The sequence below is a fragment of the Marmota monax genome, unplaced genomic scaffold, assembly GCF_021218885.2.
Source record: "Marmota monax isolate L192 unplaced genomic scaffold, Marmota_monax_Labrador192_F-V1.1 WCK01_AAM20220418_F8-fsc00054, whole genome shotgun sequence".
NCBI lineage: Eukaryota > Metazoa > Chordata > Mammalia > Rodentia > Sciuridae > Marmota > Marmota monax.
The window spans coordinates 11,017,260-11,044,180 of record NW_026692145.1 but is presented as its reverse complement, the minus strand read 5'-3'; the positions used below and the strand labels follow the sequence as shown (position 1 = coordinate 11,044,180).

General features: G+C 40.6%; 1 protein-coding gene across 7 annotated transcripts in view; it reads left to right on the top strand.

The window, feature by feature from the left end:
- Positions 1-4,497: 4,497 nt before the first annotated feature.
- Gria3 (glutamate ionotropic receptor AMPA type subunit 3) overlaps positions 4,498-26,921 on the top strand; it is a 280,239-nt gene continuing 257,815 nt past the window's right edge. Inside the window, exons 1-4 of one of the 7 annotated variants that reach the window (XM_058571563.1) lie at positions 4,498-4,620; positions 4,791-4,862; positions 5,165-5,291; positions 6,443-6,601. In XM_058571563.1, the coding sequence (XP_058427546.1) occupies positions 5,183-5,291; positions 6,443-6,601 (268 nt within the window). In that variant the 5' untranslated portion in view covers positions 4,498-4,620; positions 4,791-4,862; positions 5,165-5,182. Of the gene's footprint in view, positions 4,868-5,049; positions 5,292-6,442; positions 6,602-26,921 lie in introns of those variants that run through there. The other 6 variants (XM_058571557.1, XM_046468812.2, XM_046468796.2 and 3 more) reach the window with 6 other exon arrangements.

Genomic DNA, 26,921 nt, shown 5'->3' with positions numbered 1-26,921 from the left:
CCATCAAGAACAAATTATTGCTGCCCAAGATTCTCAGAGAATCAGAACTAAGAATGGCATTTCCTGGTCTCAAGATTGCATCATGAATAGTCATATGATTTACTTTGAACCAAAACAAGATGGTGGGATGAATATATGAAACCAAGAAATACTGCAACTATTTTGCCATCATGAGGGAAACAGAAAGGAGGGAGGAAAGGAAATTAGGTCCTAAGTGAAATTATTGAATTACTGAATCTCATCTATTCTCAAGCCAGCCCTACCTTTGGCCCTTCCAGGTATATGAGCCAATGCATCTCCATTATTGTTTATACTACTTTTAGTGGGTTTGTTTTTGCCTGCAGCATGAAGCATCCTAATTGATATAGGAGCTGAAGGGGTCAAAGCATGGTCAGTAGTTCTGAGGGTGTTTAAAGGAGGCAGTGTGAAAGTGTTTAGTCCAGGGAGGAAGGTGGTACAAGAGGGGCATTAAAAGTAAAAATAATAATAATAACTGTGCCTCCATACAGCTCCTGGATATGTCTTCAGGGCAAAAATTAAGTTCTACACACCCTTATTAGGTTAAAAAAAAGGGATTTAAACTGAAGCTAATTTGATAAATAATTGCTCCCTTGGCCACTGAACTTGGTATGACTATCTACTTCAGGAAGTTTCTATAGATTCATTTCTGGGCATATTAAACCCAAATTCATAAGACTTTCCTTCTGACTCACACATATACTCCCACCAGAAGCAGCTCCAACTAGGCCTGTACTTGGAATTTCAGTTTCTCAAGGCTGTGGATTTATTCAGCAACACCAAGGCTGACACATACATTAAGGATTTCTGAAGAGGTTTCTGGAGAGGTGATATATAATAGAGAAAATGGGATGATAAAGAAGTAGGATGGTGGACCCAAGCTTTCTTAGATATCACATTGAACCTTAATTAATCATCAGAAATGGCTGAACTGTAACATTGTCAAAGAACCTGGGAGTAGAAATGCAAGATGCAGCCATAAAGTAGTTTTATTCCTTTGATTAGAGTCTAGGAAGTTTGGCCAGTTTTTCTGACCTCAAGATATCCTATCTTCTCTCTTCAATCATTTGGGACTGAATCTGGGATATGAGAAGTACCTTGTTTTAAATATTTAAACACCCTCCTCTGTGCTGTCACAGAACCTGGTGCTTACTGTTTTCAGATCACTTACCATATTGCATTGTCATTGCCAGTGAATACATCTGCTCCTTCTCTGAACATGAAATTCATTGAAAGCAGAAATGTGACTTGCTTCCTTATATCTCTAGTGCTTAGCACAGCCTGTCATATAGCATGTGGTCAATAAATGTTTGTTGAAGACTTCAAAGTTTCAAGTCCAACGATGAGGAAATTATCTTCCCATCAGGCAAATGATAAAATATCTTGGTTTCATCATCTTTAAAGGATACATAAGTTATCTTCCAATAAATCAAGATTATTTCTATTGCTATTTTCCTTATTTGCAAGGTATCAAGTTAGCAAGAATGTGATTCAATGTATAATATAGATCCCTCTCCAAATTTCACTGGCCAATATTCCTTTCTGCTTATCCAAGTACACCTGTCCTAAACCTGAAACAAGCATAAATCTCAGGAAGAGAAATGTTATTTTCACATTTCAATAGAAACTACAATCACTTATTATCTTGCTATTTATATTATATTATAGAGCTCATTTAAAAGTATGAATCAGGGGCTGGGGCTGGAGCTCAGTGGTAAAGGGCTTGCGAAGCACAAGTGAGGCACTGGGTTTGATCCCCAGAACCACATAAAAATAAATAAATAAAATAAAGGTCTAAAATAAAAGTACAAATAATAGATCCTAAAATTAGAAGGTAACTGTGAATCCAGTGGGGGATGTCTGTTAACCACAGAGGGAGAGCTAGATTTGGGGCTTTGTTGGCAAATTCTTGTGGCTATAATGCTACTAGTATAATCTCTAGCCCCTTGTTGGAAAATCAGAGATGATGTTCAAAAAGTGTCCCATGGCTCTCTTGGGTAAGGGATAGATTCCTAAAGAATTTGCATGTATTATACAAGCTTTTCAACCAACAGCAATATGCTTAGTCTACCACTGTGCCCCTGCTGGCTCAGATGAAACTAGTCCAACTCTGCCAACAGCTGCCACTGACAGCTAAAAGTTGAAAGAGTGGCAGCAGATGAAAGAGAAGGAAAAAGGTAGTGGGCAGGGGAGGATGAAAACAGAAGGGATGGGTGGCATTTACAGTGATGGCTTCAATGGAGGATTTCCAAGTGCAGAGGCACTGAAATGTCCTACTTCCTCTCATCATTTGTTACTGACCCACTCTCATTATACTTCAAGCCAAATGACAGTGAAGATGGCCATGAATCTCTGCTTCCACCTCTTCTCATGGCTGGCCAAGCACAGATGGAGACCTGACTGCTTTCAGGAGTGAATTGAGGTGTGCTAAAAGGTACCCTCCCACTGCAAAATATATTATTCACCTACTACAAATCAAAACTAAAATCTCCTTATTGGAGTTATTGCTTTGGGTCAAGGCATTGAAGGTTCCTATTAAAATGCAACTATGTTATCTAAAAGGAGGAACATATAGTACCTGGCACAGAGAAGAGACTCTCTAAATGTGGCATTTTTGATATTAAATTGTCATTGCCTGCCATTAGAACTTTAGTAAAGATTCATCTACCCGATCCTCTCCAGTCTCCTGGGGCTCTTGAGGAGCTATGATAGGAAGATATTTATGTAGAACACTAGCAAAGATTTGGTAGCTGAGACTGAGGTTGTGAGCATGGTGGGGAGAAGGGAGGATGACCACATAAGGAGCTTTGGGGAAGAAAGGGAACACTTTTAAAAGGAAAGAAAGAGGAAAGAGAGTTTGGAAATTAAAATTTATTGATTCTTCTGTGAGTCAGACACTGAATTAGATGCTTTCATATCTGTTATTTTATTTAATCCTCATAATAACCTTGTAAAGAAAGAACTATTAATATTCCCATTTCAAAGATGACAAACTTGGAAGCAGATTAACAATATTGCTCAAGGTCAAATACTGCTTGTATGTGATGGAATTTAGATTTGAACCTGGATCTGCTCCTAAGTCTATGTTCCTGACTGATGCTATCTCACTCTGCACATGTCAAGAGGTAGTCAACCTCATCTCTGCTACCCTTTTGCCCTCATTCCCTTATGTTGATAGAATGAGTTTTCTCTGGCTCCCAAGTTTCTTCCTCAGTCCTAGCCATGGACTGTCAAAAAGGAGATAAAACATTTCTATGAATGATGCAGTAGAAAGAGACTTGCATTATCAGAACTGATAGAAATCTGGGAAGAGCCTAGAATATTTTTCTGGTTGCCAAAGCATTTTGAATTCCTTTGTCCCAGGCTCCAGCCTATGACTTGCCAGATTCAAAGTTCTGAAGTACTCAATGATTTGGCTTGGTCCCTGGGCCCCTGTCCCCTGTCTCCTGCCCCATGTGTATCAGTTTGGTGTACACTGGCATGAAGGGCTCATTATCTAATTAGGCTAGGAGGAGAGATATGAAAAGGACAATAGCAAGTGTGAGGAGAATAAAATCTGTATTTTATAGAGTAGCTGTGAGGTAGGAATAAAAGACTTGGGAGATAAAGAGGATTTCTCACCACTGGAAAACATAGCTAGGGAAAGGAATAGCCCAGGAGGTTGGAACACAAGATGTTTTGGAGGGGACCCTTCCTCACTGAGATCCAGACTAGACTGATTAACTTTATAGGCTCTTTCCTCCCTTGAGAGCAGAGAGAGGAAGAGTACAGGAGGATGAATAACCTCTGGAGTCATCACTCAGGGGCCTAGGCTGCAACATCCAGAGGCAACACCAAGGAAGCAGGGCAGCTAAGGACAGTTTCCTCCAACCTTAACTTTCAGTCCCCACCCCCACCCAGCTCATTCCCACACTTCTCTCCTCAGTCAGTGGGACTGAGCGTCCTTTTCATTAACCTTTTAGTTACCATCTCTATGCATGTACTTTCTTTTCCTATGCCCTCCAAAGCAGTCAGTCCCGCACTGTCCATCAACTACTCCCACCTCTCACAAACCTGCCTTAGCACTCTGATGTGGGGTGCACACCTCCCAAAGCTGCGGGGATGGGGGTGGAGGTTGTTAACTGGCCCTCGGATCTCTGCTGTAAAAACTGAGCGGCAGAGACCAGGCATGCGCAGCATCTTCGGGCGCATTGTGATGGGAACTGCTTCTCTGAGTCTCTACAAAGACTCCGGAGTAACCACTAACCGCCCCCCAAGACCCCCCTTCTTTAAGACAGACACACAAACGCAAAAGCAATGCAGCTCTTTTTAAAAAGAGGGCTGGCTGCATCTCGAAAGCCTGGTCCACAGGAGGACTGCTGAATTTCTATTGATCCCATCTCCGGTGTTGACAAACGCCAGCGCCTAGGCTTTGCAGTCCGCGGCTGCAGTTTGCAGTAGAGCTAAGCGGTGTGCGGCTTTAATTCCACGTCAGATCAACTTTGATCAATATCCCCCTACCGGCCCAATTGGGAGAGCCCAATTCACCGGAGCTGAGCCTTTCGCTTTCTCCTTCTGTTCCCCCCTCTTTAGACCCACCATCTTCGGAGGGGGGTGTCTCAGGTTTTCTTTATAATTTCTTTCTTATTTCTTTATCTCTCTCCTTTGTTTTTTGGTTTTTGTTTTTCAGTGTTTTGTTTATTTTGTTTTGTATCTTAGGTCTTTATATTCTCTCTCTCTCTCTCTCTCTCTCTCTCTCTCTCTCTCTCTCTCTCTCTCTCTCTCTCTGATAGGGAGAGAGACCGCTTTGGCGAACCCAGCTAGCAGCCAATGAACCCGCCTTCCAGATTGGTGTGAAGACAGAAGTGAGGTGGGGGGCGGGGAGGGGGTGTGAGAGATCCTGGGAAAGAGATAGGGAGGGAGAGGAGGGAAGGAGGGAGGGAGGGGAAGAGAGAGAGAGAGAGAGAGGAGAGAGGGAGGGAGAAAGAGAGCAAGGAGAGAGGAAAGAAGAGGAGGAGGCGGCGGCGGAGGAGGAGGACTAGTGTGGGGTGGAAAGGAAGAGTGAGCGAGAGCAAGTTGAGGGGAGGGGGTGTAAGAGCCGGTGAATTCTTTTTCTTTTTCTATTATTATTTTGACGACTCCCGAGTTGCGCCCATGCTCTTGTCAGCTTCGTTTTAGGCGTAGCATGGCCAGGCAGAAGAAAATGGGGCAAAGCGTGCTCCGGGCGGTCTTCTTTTTAGTCCTGGGGCTTTTGGGTCATTCTCACGGAGGATTCCCCAACACCATCAGCATAGGTAAGCGACAGCGAGCCAGCCAGTGGGGCCAGGCTCTTCTGCATCTGAGACAACTGCCCCGGCGGGGCTACCGCGGCCGCGCGGGTCCCCATCCTGCATGGTCTGGGGACGGTGACTGGGGATGGGGACTGGCAAAGATCGGGGGATCTGAGTCCCAACCAGCTGGCTAGTCTGGGGAGTGCTAAGGATGAGAGAGGGGTCTCCTGGGGCTGATGGGGACAGCTGCCCGGTTTTCCAGCTGGGAGGAGCAGGGGAGATAAGCAGAAGGTTGGGATGCTGCAAAGGGGCGAAGAGTCGCGGCTTTTTAGCTTGCTGCTCTGGACTTTGCCATGGCGTGAGTGCAGCCACTGGAAGTTGTCCCAGGGTGAAGCTGCCTGTCTGGTCGAGTCAGGGCGCATAACCGGGCTGAGGCTCCCTGTCCCGCGTCTTGGGCTCCAGGGAAAAAAGGCTAGTGCTAGGGAATGTGTGGAACCCACTTTGGATCCACCAGACCCTGGCAGTAGCCAGGTTGGTGGCGAACGGGGTAGGAAGTGGGGGTGAGACAAGGAGCTGAGCGGGCGAGCAGCGAAGTCACGCAGACCACGAATTCATGAATTGCCGCTGTGTCTGTCTGGAACCCAGCTCTGGGAGCCGGAAGGGAGTTCTCTCTGATTCTGTCTGTATTTACAAGTCCAGAAGTTAGAATTGTTGCCATTACTGAACTAATCCCCTGTATTGTCACGAGGGAGGTTGGCTAATAGAGAACGGGATGGAGCAGCAAGAGGAATAAAATTGTTTTTCTTTCTAACCTCTCCCTTTACCCTGGTAAAGATGAACCAGCTGTGGGGATGGGGGTGGGAGTAGAGTGTACGTGGGGGAAGGCTACCGCCTAAGAACCAATTTCCACTCTTGGATGCCTCGTCCTATGCCAAGGCAGCCCCCTCTTCCCTTTCTTCCTTCTCTCCAGCCTCTTCTCTTCAGTCTAGAGAAACCAGGTTTCTCTTGGCCAAAATCTGAGTTCACAAGTCTGGAGAAACACACAGGTTGAAAACCAATCCTCAGTTGTGCATCCCAGTAATACTTAGAGGTATCTGGTACCTAGTGTTCCCCACTTTCTAACTCGTCCTAGGGTCAGGGGACACAAGCCAAATCTCGGTTCTTTTTGCTTATAGGTGGACTTTTCATGAGGAACACTGTGCAGGAGCACAGCGCTTTTCGCTTTGCTGTGCAGTTATACAACACCAACCAGAACACCACTGAGAAGCCCTTCCATTTGAATTACCACGTAGATCACTTGGATTCCTCCAATAGTTTTTCTGTGACTAATGCTTGTAAGTAGATCTGCTTTTGCTCCCTTTGGGACCTTGGGAACCTCATTTGCATTTTGCTTGTGGTGCTGGGGGTCTGCTGTGTGCTGGCTGGTGATTTCCTCAGTAGACATTTTAGGGGCTCTAGTCAATTCTGGTTTCATGTTGCATAAATCAACCCCAGAGGATTCTGCTGCAGGGCTGAAAGCAGTGGGCAAAACTCAAGGCAGTGGACAAAACTCTGTTGTGAATAACGTTTGATGCAAAAGTTTCATTTTCCTGCCTGCTAAACTAGCGTTCCTTCCCCCGCACCACAGTTTTTTTTTTTTGTTGTTGTTGTTTTTTTTTTTTTGGCTGGGGGAAAAGAAAGAAAAAAATAGCATGGTTGTTGAGGGAAATTGCTTCAGATGGGATTTAAAAAAAGAAGCAGCAGCAGTTTCTTGATTGAGTCAATTCAGGATGTACATTATTTGAGTGTTAAAGCTAGTGACTGGCAAGTAAAAAGAAGCTAAAACTGACAATTGCCTAATATGTAAGAACCAAAATATAAGGAATTCCGCCAACAAGTGACCTTGAGGGACATATCAGGCTGGTTTCCCTGGCCTCTTTCTGTCCTAGACTATCACCTTTCTTACTGAGAGAGCTCTGATAGGAACTGATAAGACTACAAACTGATTGCAAGTGATGAGTGCCTGGAAAACTGAAAGGCAGGGAGAAGACAGTTCTCAGGTGAATATTTGAAAAGCTAGTTCTTTTTCCTCTGGTCCCCCCCCCATCCCCCAGATCCCCTGATTGTTAAGGACAACACAGTTTCTAATTTAGAGCAAGAGGTTGAGGGGGAGGCTGGAAGGAGGAAAACTGAATATCAAAGGGAGGAATTTCATCAGCCCTAAAACCCTTTCTGAATTCCATAGTTGTGTACCATGATTATTCTTGTGGAAAGGAGGTATTTTAAAAAGTAAAACCATGGGAATCCAAAGGGCTAATAGCCTGCCGGACTAAAGATTTTTCTTGAATTGAATGTTTTGTTAGAAAGATGGAGAATTCTTCATCTAAGCTTATTTCACTAAAAGTTTCACAACAATGAGGCCAGTGATGACACAAAGCATGTTTTATTTTTATGGCTGGTGTACTTTTTTTCATATTTCTTTCAAGGGAAAATGATACTTATGTTTGGTCAGGTGAAACTTTGTATATGACTTCCTTCAAATTCTTCTGTCTCAAAAGATATGTAATTTCCAAAACCTGTTGGAAGAATCTCCAAAGGCACAGGTTCCCTGGATTTGAAGATTTGGACTAAGGGAATGGGGTTGAAGTATTCTTCAAGTAATGTAACAGTTATTAGTGCTGAGAAAATTTTAGCTGAAGGTACAGATCCTTTTATATATGTGTTCCCAGATACACTGTATTTGACGTTCTTTGGCTTTCCGACATTGATAAAAATAGGAATTTATTAATTCCAGCTAAGTGTGAAAGTTACAAAATGTCTGTCTATACTTTGCATCTTATTTATTTCAGTAATCCAGGCCTGTCTCCATAGCATTTACAACACACATCTGACTCTTAATCCTGCAGCACTGTGGTCTTGTCAAGAGGTTGAATCTCAAGTGCAGCTTCCTAAATATCAATTAGAACAGATTTAAAACCAAGTACATGAAACTACCAGCATTTATTATCATGTTGTTAACAAATAATATTTATTTCATCTCCATTCAGTTTCTTTCCACTGACAAGGATTAGGATAAGAGAGGCATTTAGCTTCTCAGAAATGAATTGATTTCTGAAATTTTTGGTCCTATTCTTATGGTTGAACCAGACTGAAATCTGCCAGCCTAGGATCATTGGAATGCTACCCAAGGAGCAATCAGGAAATAATACTTGCCATTGTGAAAAATCTCAAGTTTGGGAATAAGTAATCAGTCACCCACATTCGTGTTGAGTTGCCTTCACATCTTACCTCTCAGGGCATTAAAGGAGCAACCATGGAGAAGGAAAACAAAAGTTCAAAATTCCTTACCCTAAATCCATAGCACTTCTACTTATGAGGCTAGGTTATGGCCAGGGGCTTGAGAATAAGGAAGAAGGGGTGTGGCTCACTGTGCAACAAAAAACACAAAGCAAAAAGATGACCTTGACCTTAGTCATGCCAAATACACATGTATGCATGTACAGACACTCACCACAGATGGAAGAAATATCTAGAAACCAGTGATGTGTACCCAGCTGCCTGTTGCACTCTCAGACTTTACAGCTCAGAAGACAGAGGAGGAAAGCTGTCGTCTTCTCTGGTCCCCAAAACAGTCATGTCTGAATGTCACAATCTTTGAAAGGGTGCCAGATCTCAAAGCTCTCTCTCAGCAGCTGCTGCCTGGTAGCTTAGTATGAGAAAAATGACTAGTCCAACCATATAGTCTGAGTGCCGAAACCAATGATTTCAAGGGGCCAAGGAAGACTTGGAAGTATCTAATCCTCCCCTCCAACTGGCCTTGATGATATTTTTTTCTTGTATAGGTAGAGGTTAAATATTTCAGGTTTGGCATACAATTCTAGTTCGGTACTAGAACCTGGTGATGACCCCAGATTCTATTCCTCCAAATAACTACCTGATTGTGCAGAGAAAAGCCTCTGTATCTTCTGGTCTGCTCTTCTCTGGAAGCCTAGAAAAATTTAAGAAAACCCCAGATGAGTCCAAATCTGGTCATCTACCTCTTCTATCTGATGTGATATAGAAGGGGCTATTGAAATTTAAAGAAACTTCCCCCTACAGCCATGCAGAATTACTAGTTTCAGTTTCCCCTAGCACTATAATTGATCTCTTCTCATGATCTTTTCTACACCTTCAATTCTGAGGCAGGCACATACTTTTTAGGGCATAGGTTCACAGGTAAACAGATACACAAAGAATAAACTAAATAAAAATAAAATAAAATGGTAATAACTTCTGTGAGTACCCCATCCTCAACTCTCCCTTTGTATTGCCCCCCACTCCCATAATGTATTCAGAAGGCTCCCTTGCAATAAATCCCAGACATTAGTTATTAAAGACTCTTATTCACCAGCAACCATTTTTTTTTTTTTTTGCACAAGCCCCAAGAGGTTTGCTTAAGACAGACTCTAACTTCATTCTGTGCCTTAAGAGGCCAATAAAACCCTCCCTGGCTTTGAAAGGTGGTTCATTTGGGATTTCAGCTCAGGGGTGAATTGAAGTTTATCAGCGAGACTCATCTGATTTCAAGCACATGTTCCCATTTCATAGGAATTAATAGTTTGATGCCTTAATTTTCAATTTAGCTTGATAAACCCAGAAAGAAAAATGGTGAGAATATTCAGGTTTCAGGATACATGCATATATAAACATATATAGACACCCATACCCATGTGATCAGTATGTATGATAAGAGATGCACACACAAGTAAGTTAGCATCTATTCTTTAAAAAATTGGATTTGATTATCCTTCGGCTTTGGGGGCTGTGGAAATAACAAGAGACTGCAGGGTCCCATTGCGTGGCTTTGCTGCCCTGGTTCCTCAGGAAATGTCGTCGATTCCCTTGAAGTCCCCTCCTGTGTCTTGCTGCTGTGCACTTGTAGTGCACTCCACACTACACCGCCCCAGCCTCTGCAGTGTCAGCTCATTAGCACACAGATCTCATATTCCCTCTCCGCACTGTCATTGCAAAAATTGCTGTTGTACACCTTTACAGCCAACAAATGTGCTCGTGGATTACGCACTGTTTGCAAGAAGCAGGAAAAAGGCAAATGTAACCTTAAAGGTTATTCACCATAGAATTGTGCTGTAAACGCGTTGACTTAAATAAAAATCTGTTGATGGAGGTGCAATGGTGATGGTGGGACTGAGAGTCGGACTTAGGAGTGCAAGCTCTAATGGAGCCCCAGACAAAATCTCTTTTGCTGGCTAAACTTAACCCATCAGCAGGAAATTTTTATTCCATTAATTTTTTTCAAGCCATTTGAAATATACCTGCTAACTGAGAACACGATCTTTTTATAACTGAGTGCATTTTGCTTCCAAGTGTACTTACCCGAAACAGGTTTCCGTCTCTTGCCTACAGAGTCACAATCTAATTATCTAATTATTCTAATTGCCAGGATCCGTTTAACCATTTAGGTCCGTTTGGGAAGGAAATGTCTCCCTTGATCCCATGCTCTGCAATTTGGTGAATTTTGTTTTGTTTATTTGGGTTCTGTTTGGGTGTTTGTCCTTTCCACTTAAGCTTTGGAGCCAGGGTGAAGATCCCAGGATCACAGCTCCTGCTCTCAAATAGATCTTCACATCCTAGCCAAAGTCTCCTCTGGCTCCACCACTCCCACAGGTTCCCCATCTTTGTGCCTTTGCTGCTCTCCCTCTCTCCTGTCAGCTGGCCATTCTTTAGTAAGCTCACTAGCTTAGCCCACTTCTCAGCCCCTCTGGCCAGCTGGCTTAGATCACTGAAGCATGAACAGGTTGCCTCAGTGGTGCCAGTCAAAGATTTAAGTCACCTTCTCACAAGGTTTATTATGGGTTTTTAAAAATCTATTTTTTATAGGGGGAGGAGGAAGCAAGGTGATGCTGTTCATTTGGGTCATAAAAGTAGGTGGCAATCAGCAGGCTGTAAAGGTGAGCTTCCTGCAAAGTGTGTTACCTCCTGTACAAGGCAGCTTCCCATCAATCTACAAAATGGGGATGGGGGAAAGAGCAAAGAGAATTATTTTGTTCTGTATCTGTGCTTACTGCAAAATAGTCCATGATTTTTATTCCTCTCTGGAATTTTAACTTTTTTCCCTAAAATGAAACTAGTTTTTCAAAACCCCCCACTTTTGCCTGTGTAGAAGTTGTTTTCTTAATTCTGCATTTCCCTCCCTAGTTTCTAAGACTGAAAATAATAGGAGCTGGTTCAGATTTTCATTTTATGTTTTTGACTTCTGATATATTTTAAAATTTCATTGTTCTGGGTAGTCAGAGGTGATTGGCTGGTTTTGTTATAACAGATTGAAAAGTAAATGAAGCTGCTGAGGTGGTATTATTTGTCTTCCTTTGTGGACAAGAAATTTTTCATTTTAATGCAATCAGTTTAAGGATTAAATGACAACATGAATTTTAAGAGAGGGCCAGAAATTTAGAAGGTAGAATTCATAGCTTTGGGGGAGAGGAATAAACATTCTCACCAAGGTGATTTACTTTTAAACTTCTTAGATGGGGGCTGCAAAAATATGTAAAATCTCATGAGACTTGCTATCTCCTATGAAGGTCAAGATAATCATCTGTGTACTTTACCCACTCCATTAAAAAATCAAGTTTTGACTTTATTCTTTTGGCTTTGATACTTCGTGTCTAATGAGATGAAACTGTCCACAGGAGGGTGTAATTACTGCTGCAGGTGGGGACAATGGTTAGTTTTCAGCAGGAGTGTAGGAGTTGTGCAGACACAAAAGAACTCCCTCCCTCCTTAGGGCTGCTCAGGAAATGTCTGGGCTATAGACACAGAGCTGCAAATAGCATCAGCCTCTGTGTGGGTTCAGCCCTGAACTACCGCAGCCACCCACAAAAGGGGTCATTCCTTAGCAAAAGGTTAACATGGACAGAATTTGTTTCCCCTTGTTCTATAATCTCTTCCATTGCCATTATTTTCTCCTGCTCTGTCTGTCCAGTTCATGCCCTTTTCTGGGTCTCTAACTACCTACTCACTAACTAGCCCCTGATTCAGTTGTTCCCAGCACACTAGACCTAAATCTATTTTGTGTCAGAATATCTCTGTTCTTAGTCCATACTCCTCAGAGACTGCATTCACATTTGGGGGTGACAGCTTTTTAACTAATACAGAAACACAGATGAAAGTGGCAAATAAAGGATCAATATACCTAACAAGGAAGCATTTGCTTTGAAATCAGCGAGCATGTGAACCATAATGTCTCAATTTCAAGGCAAGATTCTTAACTGGGGACATCTCTGGATATGATGCTCAGAGTGGCTGTTCACTCTTACCCAAAACAAAAGTCAGCTGGCTTTAGTCATGGAGGACCTTTACAGGCCAAGGTAAAATACTAGCTACCCATAGTATGTGAGTACACCAAAAGCATGTGCAGGTGCAACTTCCCCATGGTAAACCTAAAAGTTTTGAGGGTAATTTGGGAAACAGCCAAAGTTCACAGAGACTCATTTTATTGGAGTCTATTATAGTATCTGAAGCTACTTTGTAACCACTTGTAGGAAGTGTAGGGCACAAAAGGATGGTCATAGGAGGGGAGAAGGATAGTAAGGAAGTTGGCCCTCAAGCAGAAAGTTTCCATTCCCTGGGATTGCATATGGAATGCCATGTTTTATGAAGCAATATCTCTCTCACAGACACTAAATAATAGCTCTAGAGGCATTTGCAAACCTAGCCAAGAAGTGTCTCCTCTTCATTCTCTCCATCCCTCTCTTGCCTTGGCTCAAGCATACATTCTGGCTTCCCTCCTTATGGAAATAACCAGCATACTCTCTTCTGGATTTTCATTTGAGCACTGATGAGAGAAATATGTGTTTGCGTCCTTCAGTCCAGACCTTCCGGCTCCTCAGTTTCCAATTGTCACAGGCTTCTTAAGCAATCATCCACAACCCAATCATCATTTGTCCTTATGTGGAGGAGGCAGGGGAGCAATGATAAGAATGAGAAGAGGAAACACAGCTAGTAATGATCCCTCAACACTCTGTGGCACAATTCAGTGTAGAATAGCCCTTCTCAACCTTTCACGTGCACACTGATCATATGGGCATCTTGTTAAAATGAAGATTCTGATTCATTGGGTCTTTGGGTCTTCTGTGGAGCTCAAGACTTTGCATTTCTAGCAAGCTCCCCAATGATTCTGATGCAACAGTCCAGAGCAGGAAAACTATGATCACCAAAGGAAAGGTTCTTTCAGACAAGCTTTTACCCATGTTCATACCTTTTTGCCTTCCAAAGAAGGTTCTATAAGAGACACATTTGGCCCATTCTGACTTAGAGATATCTCTATCATATTCCCAACAGCCTTGTATCCATGTCAGGCAGGTAGGTGGCATGATTAGATGTCTAATGAGAGCATTCACTTGGAGTTAGATTTTGTAAGGAATTGTAGAGGGGAGACTAGAAGCTGAGAGACGAAGTAGCTCATGAGTCAGGATGACAATATCTTGGCTTCTTGCCACACCCCAGAGTACCCCTTTTAGAAACAACCTGCTCAAGAGATCTGAGGTTGGCCTGTTGTTTCTACTCCCTTTCCACTTTGCTTCTCTGGGTCATTGAATGCCAGAAGGAGATACGTAACATCTGCTCCTCAGCTGTCTGACTTCTCTTAAACAGGGTTAGAAAAAAAGAAGTACAACACAACTCATATCCCATCTGGTCCTATAGGATTCTAAAGAAGTGACTCCATTTTCAAGGCCTGTGCCAGGCACTCATTGATAAAAAGGAAGAGAAGTAATGACACTTCTAAAATATCTAAGCTAAGGACTACTCCAAGGATGTCATTAAAAGATTACCCAGTGTCATTTGAAGCCTGCAAAATGGCACTCAATTTCCTTGAAATATTATTCCCTGACAGTTTACCATTAGTCTGAAATTCCACAAATCAATTTATTTGTGCTACTATACTGAAAACCTGTGCTAAAATGCAAGTGAACTATCTGGAAGGTAATGAGTTAAATCCTTATCAGCCATTAATATTTCAGCCAGAATTCTCTGTTCAGCCAGAATTCTCTGTTCAGATTACACTGCAGAATCCTCAGAGGGGACTATCCAAGACAGGTAAGTGACCCAAAATAATACATCTGCCCAAGAAAGTGGAGCATCAAATGGATGGTGAACATTACAAAGGTTACTGGAAGACCCCTGAGGTTGAGAAAGGGTCCTTGAAAAACACTTTAATGCACTTTATCTATTTTTCAACATTTTATCTTATCCATGGATAAATTCAGGTACTTTATTCTCTAAGATCTTAGCTGCCATTCACCATATAGTTGCTTTTGACCCATCAAGTCATACCTTTACAGTGGTAGTAGGCCTGCTACCTGTTTTACACATGATTTTTTGCTGCAATAGATAATCTGAGACTCAGCAGTCTCCAGTTACTGTGGGAAATTTTCAGAAGTAAAATCAGTTTGTAGTGAGAATTTTTTAGAGTTTTAAAAATTGTTGTGATCAAAATAGTCCCCTCTGGGGGTGAGGATGTAGCTCGTGGTACAGCATTTGCCTGCTACACATGAGATCCTGAATTTGATCCCCAGAACTGTCAAAGTACTATCTCAACTGTCCACAGTTGGCTAATCTACCTCACCAATTACTCATTGCAACCAGTGCCCTCATATTTGCAGCTGCCCAGAAAGGGGTCAGGCTATCAGCAACGCATGAGATTAGGACCTTGCCCACAGAGGGATAAGTATGTGGGTAGGAGTGTTGATATAGGTCTCTGTATGGGTTAACAGCCTTAAAAATTTCAAGTAGAAAGGCCAATAATATTCAGTCAGCCAGAACTTCCTATAGATTCCCAAATATCCTTATAATTCCTTGTAATTTCCAAAGCTACTTGTTGATTAGATTAGAACAGTGTTTAATTGGACTACTTGCATCAGAATCACCAGAGATGCTTATTGCTTATTATATGAATTCTTGGGTCATACCCCAGGTATATTGAATCAGAAAATAGAAGGATAAGCCTTTTTAACAAGCTCTATGGGTTATACTAATGCTCAATTTGGGAATCACAAATTTAATAAACTCTGATACTACAAACAGAGATTTGCAAATTCAGATTGAATGTTTATTGAGCACCAGTAAATGCTAGGTATTGTTCCAGGTGCTTTCACATATATTGCTTCTGTATGTAAGTGAGGTGCTATTGGCCTATGAAAGTATTAGTGAGTTTGGCTCTCAGGCTGGAAATTCAAGCCTTGAAAGATCTGATACTTACCTCAACTCATGGTCCCTGAGAGAAACAAAGCAAAAATGCTCTTTGAGATGCTAAGTAGAGACAAGGGAATGTTTTTCATTTTAACAATGCTTCTTTCCTTCTCTGCTTGTTAGCTAATGATTGGTCCTTAGCTATGCTATAAACTAGATGTCATAGTAAATGCCAAACCATTTGTTAAAAATAGATATATAGCAATTGGTTCACATTGCATTCATTGTGCCCTCCTCCCCATTCTTGCTGTCAACAAATTTAAAATCAGAACTGAAAAATAACAACTATCATTCATTGAAGCTATACCATGTGGAAGATACTGTGCTAAGCATTTTATATATCTTCTTTCATGGAATCTTCACAACATTTCCAGAAGGAAGGAACTCACATCCCTTTTTTATAAAAGAGGAATCAGATGTGGTTCAAAAATGTATAAAAGACCAGCCCAAGGTCACCCAGTTAGCCAGCTAAGTAATAGAACCTGATAATTTCCTGCCTCAGTTTCAATTGGAGTTGACATCTCAAATGACCCTAGGAGCCAGACAGACCACACAAATGTGGAAAATGGACAGATGTGTCATAATAGGGAGTAGTGAGGCCTGCAGCAATCTAGAGAGTCTATGTCTCTATCTGAAGGCATTCAAATCCAATTTTTTAAAAACTACTATGGGACAAAAAGAACATTTGCAATGGTACATGAGGTGACTTGGATGCAAGGTGCAAATTTTTTGGCTACACTACATTATACTGCCTTTCCAAGTTGAGGGAAGCTCTGTTAAGTGGTCTTTATAAGTACAAAGAACAGCAAAGAAAAGCTCTTTTCAGTAAAAACCATATTTTTTACTTTCTCCTCTAAATGTACCATCAAGGTATCTCAATATGATAGAAATCTTTCCTTTGCACACATACTTGTGATCCTACATACATATGCAGTTTTTCCAGTAGCCTTCCATGGCTGAGTGCCAGTTCAACTCTAACTAACCTTCTCTAGACAATGCTGAAACCTATAGCAAGGTCAGAATGCTGGCACAGGGTCATTAGCAAGTGCTCAGCAGATCAGAAAATATGCTTCTGAGAGGGCCTGCTTTGGGAAAACTACTTAGGTTCCAGTATATGTAAAGCCATAACTGGAAGGCCTCTGGATCAAATAAGAATCTGTCAATTATTACTCAGGGTAGAAGCTTCCCCAAGACTCCAAGAATGAGGCTCACTAACTTTAAACCAAGGTCCAAAATAGAGATGCTGCCTAGAGTTCTAACCTGACCTAAGCCAACTTGGTCATTCACAACCATTAGGTAACTGGTGGTTATGAACAGCCTGCTGTGACTAGAGTGAGGCCTAAAGGTCTTTTCACCATAACCTCATTATCAGATGTAAAAACAAACCTCAGACAAAATTCTGTTTCTTGTTAAAATAATAGCAAGCAAGCATAAAACAATTGGATATCTTGTTCTTAGGATCAGTCAAATTCAGCTCTTTCTTTTTAGGAGTTCCAATAGTGGCTTGCACAAAGGTTCACTTGAGGCAGACAAGACAAAATCCCGATATCAGGATTTATTTAACCAAGAATCCCCAACAAGTGGCTGCCCACAAGACAACTGATGAATATAACTGGGGTACCATTTATAAGGGATAATACTATAGAGCTAATTACATCCTTATATCTTCTTTCTGCTAGTTTGGGAATACCACTACCCCTCTTCTAACCAACCCATAAGTGATGAATGCTACTAATTTCACCAATGAGAAATTTCATGTTATTTACCAAAGCTTCTGATGTTCACTGGATATAAACTCCTGGGGTGTTTTTAGAATGACTTATTGATTAGAATTTTTATATGTTAGATAACTACTTCTGGACATTGTATGGGAATAACTGGCTATGCCTAGGATACAAACTAAGATCAACCCACCCACGTATATACCACATAAGTCAATTGAAATCTTATGAAGTAAATGAACAGAAAATATAATGATTGAGAAATTATGTTTCTATGGCCTTAGGTAGCAGTAAAAGCTGTGGAGGGAACAGGGGTGTATGGGAATGAGCAGTCAACCAAGAGTTGGGAGGTATGGGTTCAGCTCTGACCTCAACTTCCTAGATGAACTTGGTCAAGTTTTTCCATGTCTGGTTCTCGGTGTTTTTTCCCCCCATTTTTAAAGTAGAGAGGATCTTCTGAATGATCTTTGAGATGTCTGTCATTAACATTCATTGATTAATTCTTGTTCCATTTTACCATCTCACTTCATTTCTTAATGAGGACAATCCATCCAAAAAGGAGCCCTTCAAATTCTAATCTAGAAATTTCTCCTCATATTCATCTATTCTGTGATTTTTAAAGACTCCATGATGAAAATATAAAATTCATGGAACCAATGGATAATGTTTCCAGCTAGTTATGGATTATCCTTGTTCATCCCAACTCTTCTACTTACCAAATGTGAGACTTTGGGCAAGTTACTTAGCTTCACTGTGCCTCGAGTTCCCCAATTTTAAAGCAGGGACAATAATAATTCTTACCTTGTAGGGTTGTTAAGAATTTTCAATGAAATAAGTCTTGACTCCACGTAAAACTCTTTTAATCATGTCTGATACATATTGGATATTATCATCAATGCCAAATATTATTGTCAGTACCATCACTAATTCAAGATCTTTTGAAGTTTTTGTCCTAAAAAGAGAAAGCATCATTTGAAAAATAAAAGCTCTTATCATGTTAGGGATTTCCTTCCTGTGAACAGCTGTCCTCTGAGAATTTCTATAGTTTTCAGTTCTTCCACAAACTGAAAAAAAACATCACAACACCCCTTCAGAGTACCAGCCCATCAGCCTAACCTCAAATATCTCTCAACGTGTCCAAGTTTGCCCACCCAATTTACCTTTTGGCAGTGACAGGTACACAGATACCTTCGGTGAAGAAAGCCTGAGATGCACATTTCTGCATAATCTAAGGGCTAAAGTATTCAAGGGAAGACCTAGGGTTCTCTTCCCCTGAAGGCCCCAAAATCTATCTTTATCTCTAATTCAATCTGTTCTTCTAATCACAAAATGAGTCATCTTTCTGTTCCCTTGTGAATTCGTTATCTAAATAGTGCACATGTAGCCCCTGTGACTTTAAAGGCCTCGAGGCATCCACTTGTCCTCTGAAGGATGAGTCAGAAGAAAACACTTGGACCAAGCATCAGGAAACTGACTCTGCTGTCAGGCACTGGTACTTCTCTTGGAAATGGGCTGCCCACTGAGGAGCACCAAGAAAAGCTGCAAGAAATTGTTCAGAACCTCCCCGGTAGATCCTTTCACTTCCTTGGGTACTACAGATCCATTAGTGAGTGAATTTTCTTCCTGGTCCCTGGAGTTAAAAGCCCAAGGAACTGAAGGGAGAGACACTCCATACTGCCCATTCTCCTCTGGAGCAGACATTATCCTGGCACAACATATTGCATTCATTGTCACCTCATCTTTTCTACTTCTTGATGACACTCAGCAATTGATAATTCTTTTAGTCTTTTGCCATCCAGATGATGAACGCTCAACTGAGATCCATTTTTAGCACATCTCTGAGTCTAGGCACAGCCTTTTATAAGAGTTTAATCCACTTTGTATAAGAGCTATGAATAGTAGGTAGCTTTTGGCCTCTTTGATTCTGCCAGGATCAACTCTTACTACCCCCAATTCTTTGTTTTAGAGTCTATAAACCTATTGAACATGCAGAGAGGGAAACCATGAGGAAAGTTGTACTTTTCCCAGATAAACAGACCTAGAACCATTCAGCTCTTTCTACACTCCTGGCTCCAGAGAGTTGTACCTTACTCACTGAATGAAAGCGTTGTTGTTTGACCTTGCATAGTGGAAAGCTTTTTCTCATATTTAGTTTGGGTGTTACTAAAGGGCAAAGAATGTCTCTAACTTGGGTTGCCTGAATTTGAATATTGGTTCTCTCACTAGTCATATGACCTTGTGCAAATTACTTAACCTCTCTGTGCCTCACTTTCTCATCTGTGAAATGGGGGTGAATATAATAATAAGTACCTTATAAAGGTGCTATGAAAATTAAGTGAGATTATCCATGTAAAATATTCGTCATGATATATCGCATATAGTAAGTGTACAAAAAATGGTAGCTGTCATAAACACCAAGTAATGTGGTGGCTGGTAAATGAAGGAGAGGAATTGAATTAGTCAAAACCAAGCTCAGGAAGAGACTCTTCCCATCTCTGGCCATTCCAAATTAACATGTACCCTCTGTAAATCTATAACTGAAAAGAAGCTCGATGGGGTAATCTTTACTAACAACACTACTTTAAGCATAAGAGATTTGCTTTGAGGTGAAAAAATGTGGAGAAAGAAAGAACTGATGTGGATATCTCCAAAATGCAGAATGAATACACCATTAGGCTTAATCATGCCACCATTAAATGGAATTGTCTAGAAGGACATGATTCTTTTTTCTGAACTAGATAGGAATTTATTACTATCTATGCTTAGGATAAAGCAACATAGATAGTAACATGATAACCTTAGCACTTACTGGCTTAAAGGAAAGAACAATCTTTTCTAAAGTGTAAAGAAAACGTGTTAATGTGTTTAAAGTAGGAGTGTGGAAAAGTGGATCCTGTAGTCTTCACTCAGACAAAGAGTGATTTTCTGAGTTCTTTAATTGAGGGTGATGTGTGGATTTAAGTTTAAAGCATCTCTGTTTGAGTGTATGGATTTTCTTCTTTTGATGGTACTTGCCTAAGTCAGGCAGAAAATAGCAAAGGAAGGAGATATGGAAAAGGTTAAAAGAGAAATTTTGCTAATGTGATTTTCCAGCATTTCAGTCTTCATTTTCTCCAGAGCAAAGGTTAACTAGCTAATTCCACAAGCATAGATTCACCAGAAAGGATCCTGCTGAGTACTACTAGGCAACATAGACATTTTTCCTCCTTTCTCTTCCTCTGTATTCTGGGGTGATAACCAAAGGCAACTTTTTTCCTTCATAATCCATGTCCTACCAGCATGATCTCCTCTTCTCATTTCTATCCAATTCCACTGCTATATTTTATTATAGATCATTGTTCTTGCTTTTACCAATGAGGAGAGTGAGGAACAGAGAGGCTAAGTGTTTATCCCAAGGTTGCACAGCTATTTGATAGCTGAGCTGGGATTACAATGCAGCTCTTCTAACTTATAGCACTTCTCCAAAATGTCTTCCCACCATAATCCTTCTTCCTTTAGCTTTCACTGCTGCACAGTGATGTTCTACATGAAAATGACAACCCTGTCAGTTTTAAATAGGTGGCAGAGAGGAAGAATAAATTCACAGCAAGTGAATTGGAAATGTAGTAAAGTATGAGTTTCAGGGGCCATGGTTAATGGTATCTTCCATCTAGTGCCCCAGTGTTAAACTGTCATCATTTTACCACCCTCTGATTTATACTCAGGAATGAGCAAAACAAAGTCTTGAAGTCTAGTTATAGATCACAGACTTTTGGAGCTATAGCAAGTAGTTCTAGTACAACTACCTCATTTTATGACTGAGGAAAGTAAGGACAAGGAAGGAAAGATTTTCCAAAGATGATACAGCTCCCTAGTGGCAGCAGCAACAGATTCCCATATTGGGGTCTTTTCCAAAATGTTTTGCAACTGTTCATATAGAAAAATGTACTAAGGCAATACCATAGGCTTTATTACTTTCATATATTTCTAGAGAACCTTTTTCTATAATTGTTTCCTGTATATAAGTCATATTATCCCAACCTGATATTTTAAATGTAGAACATTTTAACGATTATAGAAGTTAAAATATAAATTTAATTCATGCTCATTATAAAATAAGCTTCAAAAATATGTAAAAAATATCACCTAGGTAAGGTAAAAATCATACCAAATTGGGTTTTACCATATATTCCAATTTTTCCCACATTTTTAGTTTATATTATATTGAGAGTATTTTTCTAGACCCTTTAAATCTTCTTTAAAATTTTTAATGTTTTTACTATTTATAAATTATTCTATTGCATAGTTACTTTATAACATGTGTATATATAAGAGCATTACCATATGTGCATGTATTTATATATTGTATGTATTTATGCATACATATAAATCTATTACCTAATTCTGTGCATCCTGATAGATTCTCAATTCACTGAGGTTTACAAATTTGCCTCAAATTCCTGTAGCAGTTATATTCCAGCACAGGTCTAAAGACATAGTAAATACATGATAAATACTTTTTTTTAAAAGAGAGAGAGAGAGAATTTTAATATTTATTTTTTAGTTTTCGGCGGACACAACATCTTTGTTGTATGCGGTGCTGAGGATCGAACTGGGCCGCACGCATGCCAGGCGAGCATGCTATTGCTTGAGCCACATCCCCAGCCCTGATACATACATAGTCATACTTTATGACTATTAGTTACTTGCATTGTGTCACACATGAGATTTTCAGGGATACCTGATATATAAATCATAATACACACTGAGTCCTAGACCAGTAAAATAATTTGTGAAAGGTCATAGGGCCAGATAATAACAGATATGGAATAAGAACACAGGTTTTCTGAGTTCAAGTCTGATGCCTTTTCCTTTGACAAATAATGGCAACTAACTATTCTTGAATGTTCACTAAATTCCAGGTACTTTCTATATATTTTATGATTTTTTTTTTTTTTTTGCCATAACCATATAAGGCAGATAATCCAGCCAGTAGAGCAATAATAATTATGCTTAGAAGCAGATTCTCTGAGTTCAAATCCTGGATCTATTTCTTTCCAGTTGGATAGCCATGAATAAGGAACTTAACCCCTTCAAGCTTAGTTTTCCTGTCTTACAAATCAAGGAAATTGTAATATCTGCCTTATATGGTTATGGCAAAAAAATAAATCATCTAATCCAACATCTTAATGTTGCATACAAGAAAAGACATTCAGAGGATGAGAGCTCAAAGTCACAGAGCTAGTCACAAAATAGGACTAGAATCCAGATATTTCCCAAACACAATCCTAAAGTAATCATTACAGCATTTTATGCGCTGACCTTTACTGAAAATGGAGTAGAGAAAAACTCCAGTTTTTTTTTTTTTTTTTTTTTTTTTTTTTTTTTTTTTTTGTGGAATCCATGTAGGCAGGAACTGAATAACTGGGTTTTTATTGTTAGGATAAGCAAAATGTAGCATAGCTCTAGAATATTTTTAAATATCAATCTTATTCCAGATGAGAGAGAGTAAAGGTGCAGGAAGGTGGGGGTGGGTGAGGCTTGGTCAGATGTGGAGAATGCCCTCAGAGTTGACCAGATTCTGAAGAGATTTCTATTGTCCCCAGCAATGACCACTGCAGCAGATGGCCTTCCTTTGATTAGTAATATTTGTCTTTGCAGTCAGTCCTCAGTTATGTGTTTTTCGAAAACTTGTTAAAGTGGTTGATATTGTTGGTTGCTTGAAAATACAATTGCCAATTGTTGGAATGGAGTAAATTGATTACAGCCAGAGGACTATTCATTTTCCCTTGGCATACAGAGCAGACCATGTCAGGCAAGGGCTGCAACACTGATGGCAGCTCAAAGATCACTGCATCCCCTGAATTATATCCCTCCAGGTACTCAGCAAATATATGTGTTGGATACTTTCATCTTTACATTATTTTAGCTGAGATGAGAGCACATAAGCACTTCCGCCTGACAACCTTTTCAAGTTCAACAGCAGAGAAGTTTATTTTGAAAAGAAACAAGAAAGGAGTTTTTCAATAGCAGGCTCCAAAGGTGACTAAAAATGCCATCCAACAAAGCAGCCCATTAAGAAATGTAGTATGAAATGTGTTAAGATGATAAACCCAAATGAGGTCTCACTATTCTTAGCTCCAGAATTTTGGCTGACTTTAGCTGCCACTGCTGTCTGGACAGTGTTCATTGAGGTTCGCCCCTCCTCCAATCCTGAAGTGCCCCTTTCTGCCCTTCAGGTGAAGGGGACCCTATTGCCAAAGGCAGCTCACTTTTGCCTGGTCATCCTCCCAGTTTCTGCTCAGAGGGACTACCTGCCTTGGCCAGAAAGCACTGCAGAAATCAGAGAGCTCTCTGTCATGCTGCGGAGATCACAGGCTAAAATGTTCACTAGGTGGGGGCCAGCCAAGATGAGGTCTCCTGCATCTGGAGTGAGTGGCCAAATTCTGAAACTACCAAGGTAGAGGGAAAGGAAAAATGACCTTGTTCACCAAGCCCTGTTATGCCACAACAAGCTGTCCCTGGAAGCCTGAAAGGAACAAATTCCAAGCAAGTCAAATTCAGGCCTACTTTACACTGTGGGAAGTAAACATATGGAATACCTTAGCCTAGAGTTGGTGCCAGCTGAAAATATGAATACTGTCAGGCAAGGCTCAATAGAGTCATGACTTCTAAGGCAATGATAGGTTTTTAAGGGGAACAAGGCTATTTGGGGTCATGTTTCATCTCCAAGTTCAAAACTAGTAAGGACAACCAGATCCTCTGACAGCCTCAGTGAACTGAGTCCTGAAGACATACCTGGGCTCATAATTGTGATTTTGTTCTCTAATTAAGCTGAGAGAGGGTGAGGAGATGTGGTATTTAGGGTTGGTTGCTTCAAATGGAGATGCTAAAATCTCTGGTTTGCTCAGGGTGAGATTCTTGCAGACATATTAAGGGGAGCAATGTGTTGTAGAACAAAAAGCTTTCTATTCCTCCTGCCTTGCTCTGCTACTACAAACCAACTCTCTGACTGTTCCCTGTTTAGGCTATGCCTTTCTCCATTTGTAAAATAAGGACATTAGAGTAGGTGACTTCACATGTACATTCGAGCTTCAACTATATTTAATTCAGATGATATCATGGAGTTTCCTCAGACAGTTTTGGTGGGCCCTTCCCCTTTCTTTTCCCTCCATTACTCATGAGCTCAGGGTCTTCAAGATGCCCAGAAGATTCCCCAAATTCCACCAAGATGTCTCACTCAAGCCTGGCTTCTACAATAGAGACACAAGCTCTGGAATTTATATCTCATGGCCTCTTACTCCATTCCCCAACCCCCTAATGGCCTTATAAGGAGGTAACACTGGTTAGATACAGAGGTTTTGTTTTGTTCAGTGCGGTAGTCAAGTTTGGGCTTCAATTATCAGAGGCAGCATTGTGTGCACTTTAATGCCAGAGCTTACTTGTGTTAGAATTCTGGTTCTGCCCCTTCTAGCTATGTGACCTTCATAAAGTTACCTAAATACTCTGTGCTTCACTCTCCTCATCAGTGGAATAAGAGTCATATTACTATGTTCTTTCTAGGGTGATTGTAAGATTTAAATGAGGAAATTTATATCAGATGCTTAGCAAATTGCTTGACATACAGTAGACTTTCCACTAATGGGCATCTTCTTCATTCTCCATGAAAGAGATGTTGAGCTGAAAATCAAAAACAACAAATCAATACATATTGAGCTGATAAAGAAGACCATAACTTTAAGTAGAGGCAAATTGTCTGACTTCTCAGGGCTTCCATGTTCTGGTCCTTATAATTATATGTTTAGAATTTATCAGGAACATTCTGGAAACTGCACAGCCAGAGAGAACTATTTCTGGTAAGGGTGGAATCTGCATAACCTTCCAATTCTTACTGCATAGATGAATGCTACATTTACCTCCTGTGGAACCAGTCTAGTCTATGGAGACCCTCTGGGTCAAATGATAGAAAGAGAAGTTCCCTCAAGTGACTCCTTGATGTGGCTTATCTATTCAGTACTCAACAATATTTCATCAGGCCTGTTCAAGGTATGAAATTAAACTATGAGTTGAGAACAAAGCCAGGAAAAGGTAACAAAGGATCATTAATGTATTGTTCAAATCCTGTGTTCTGCTGTGTGGGTATGTGTTGGGGAGGTAGGAACAGATATTACAAAAAATCAACTTCTGGAAACCCCGTAGCTCATCTTAATCAGGATTCCAAAAGTTTTCTTCTTTAGCTTTTCTTTCTGAAAAATTCTCAGCCCTTAGTAGAAAGATCCCAGTAATTAATTGGGATACATGTAAGAACACAAATATGTCTTAAGAGTTTAATGAATCAGGTAAAGAAGTAAAGAGAGATGGTTCCTAGAGTGTGTACCAGGTCCAGCATGAGGGAGGATAAGAGAGATGATGATCTGCACTGACTGCTGGCACTTCAAGGGAACATTCATGGGTTAAACAGCTTTGTGTTATTGTAATAAAATACCTGAGATAATTGATTCATAAGAAGGAAAGGTTTATTTTGGCTCATGGTTTCAGAGATTCACTCCTTGGTTGGCTGGTCCCATTGTCTTAGGGCCTATGCCAAAGCAGAACATCACAGCAGGGAGTGCATGGTGGAGGAAAGTTCCTGACATCATGGTGGTCAGGAAGCAGAGAGAGAAAAGGACCAGAGCTCCAATACCCCCTTCAAGGGCATGCCCTAAATGACATAACTTCCTTCCATCATCTCCCAATAGCACCATGGTCTGGGGATGAAGTCTTTAGCTTATGAGCCTTTGGGAAACATTTAGTATCTAAACTATAACAATCCATGAATGAAGGATGGTAAACCTCTTATACAACAAGATAGGAAAGGCAAATGCTATTATTATGCCCATTCTATAGTTAAAGAAAGAGGCTCAGAGAAGTTAAAATTCTATTCTCAGTAAGTGGAAGGATATGGTACCCAAATCTAAGTTTAATCTTGTACTCTTCTCATTCACCATGCCATCTCCATTTAACTAGTTTTATAAGGGAGCGTATGGCTCCATCAAAATTAATTTTCCAGATAATTGAAGCACACGTCTTACAACAGTGCAAGTGCTATTTTTATTTTAACCATTTTTGAAGAAAAACTTTCTACAATGCATTGCACACCTCCATGCCTTTTTATGCAGAAGATACAGATTACTGTGCTTTTAATCTTCTATTTTCATAGCTTTCTCTCTCTTTTCTCAATGTGGCTAACAACGTTCAATACTGAAGATAGCATGTTTGCAATGGGGTACTCATAAAAGCAGATGTACTAAAATGTGACAGCTAACAGTAAGGTAAATACATGCAGAATCATCAACTACAAAAGTCCACCAGTTTGGGACTATTCAGCATGGGACAAATAGATATAAGAGTCCAAATAGCCTCCCAGACAACAAACTCCATATTGGAATTGAAATTCCCAGTAAAGACCCAGAAACATAAACAGAAAAAATTGAATCGCACTCATTCTACTACACTGGTAGGCCATGGAGAAGGGGTAATGGGAGAGGTCCATCCCAGCTGGGAGGAGAATTTATTCCACTGATATTGTTTAGAAATGCCTGTTCATGGTGATAATAAAAAAGCAGACCTTTAGACAGTGTATTACCGCCTTTAAATTCTCCACACACAACACACCCTCTTTTGTTTGCACCCAGGCAGACCACTCTTCCCACCCCCACCTTGGCATACCAATGCTTTGCTGCATTTAAAA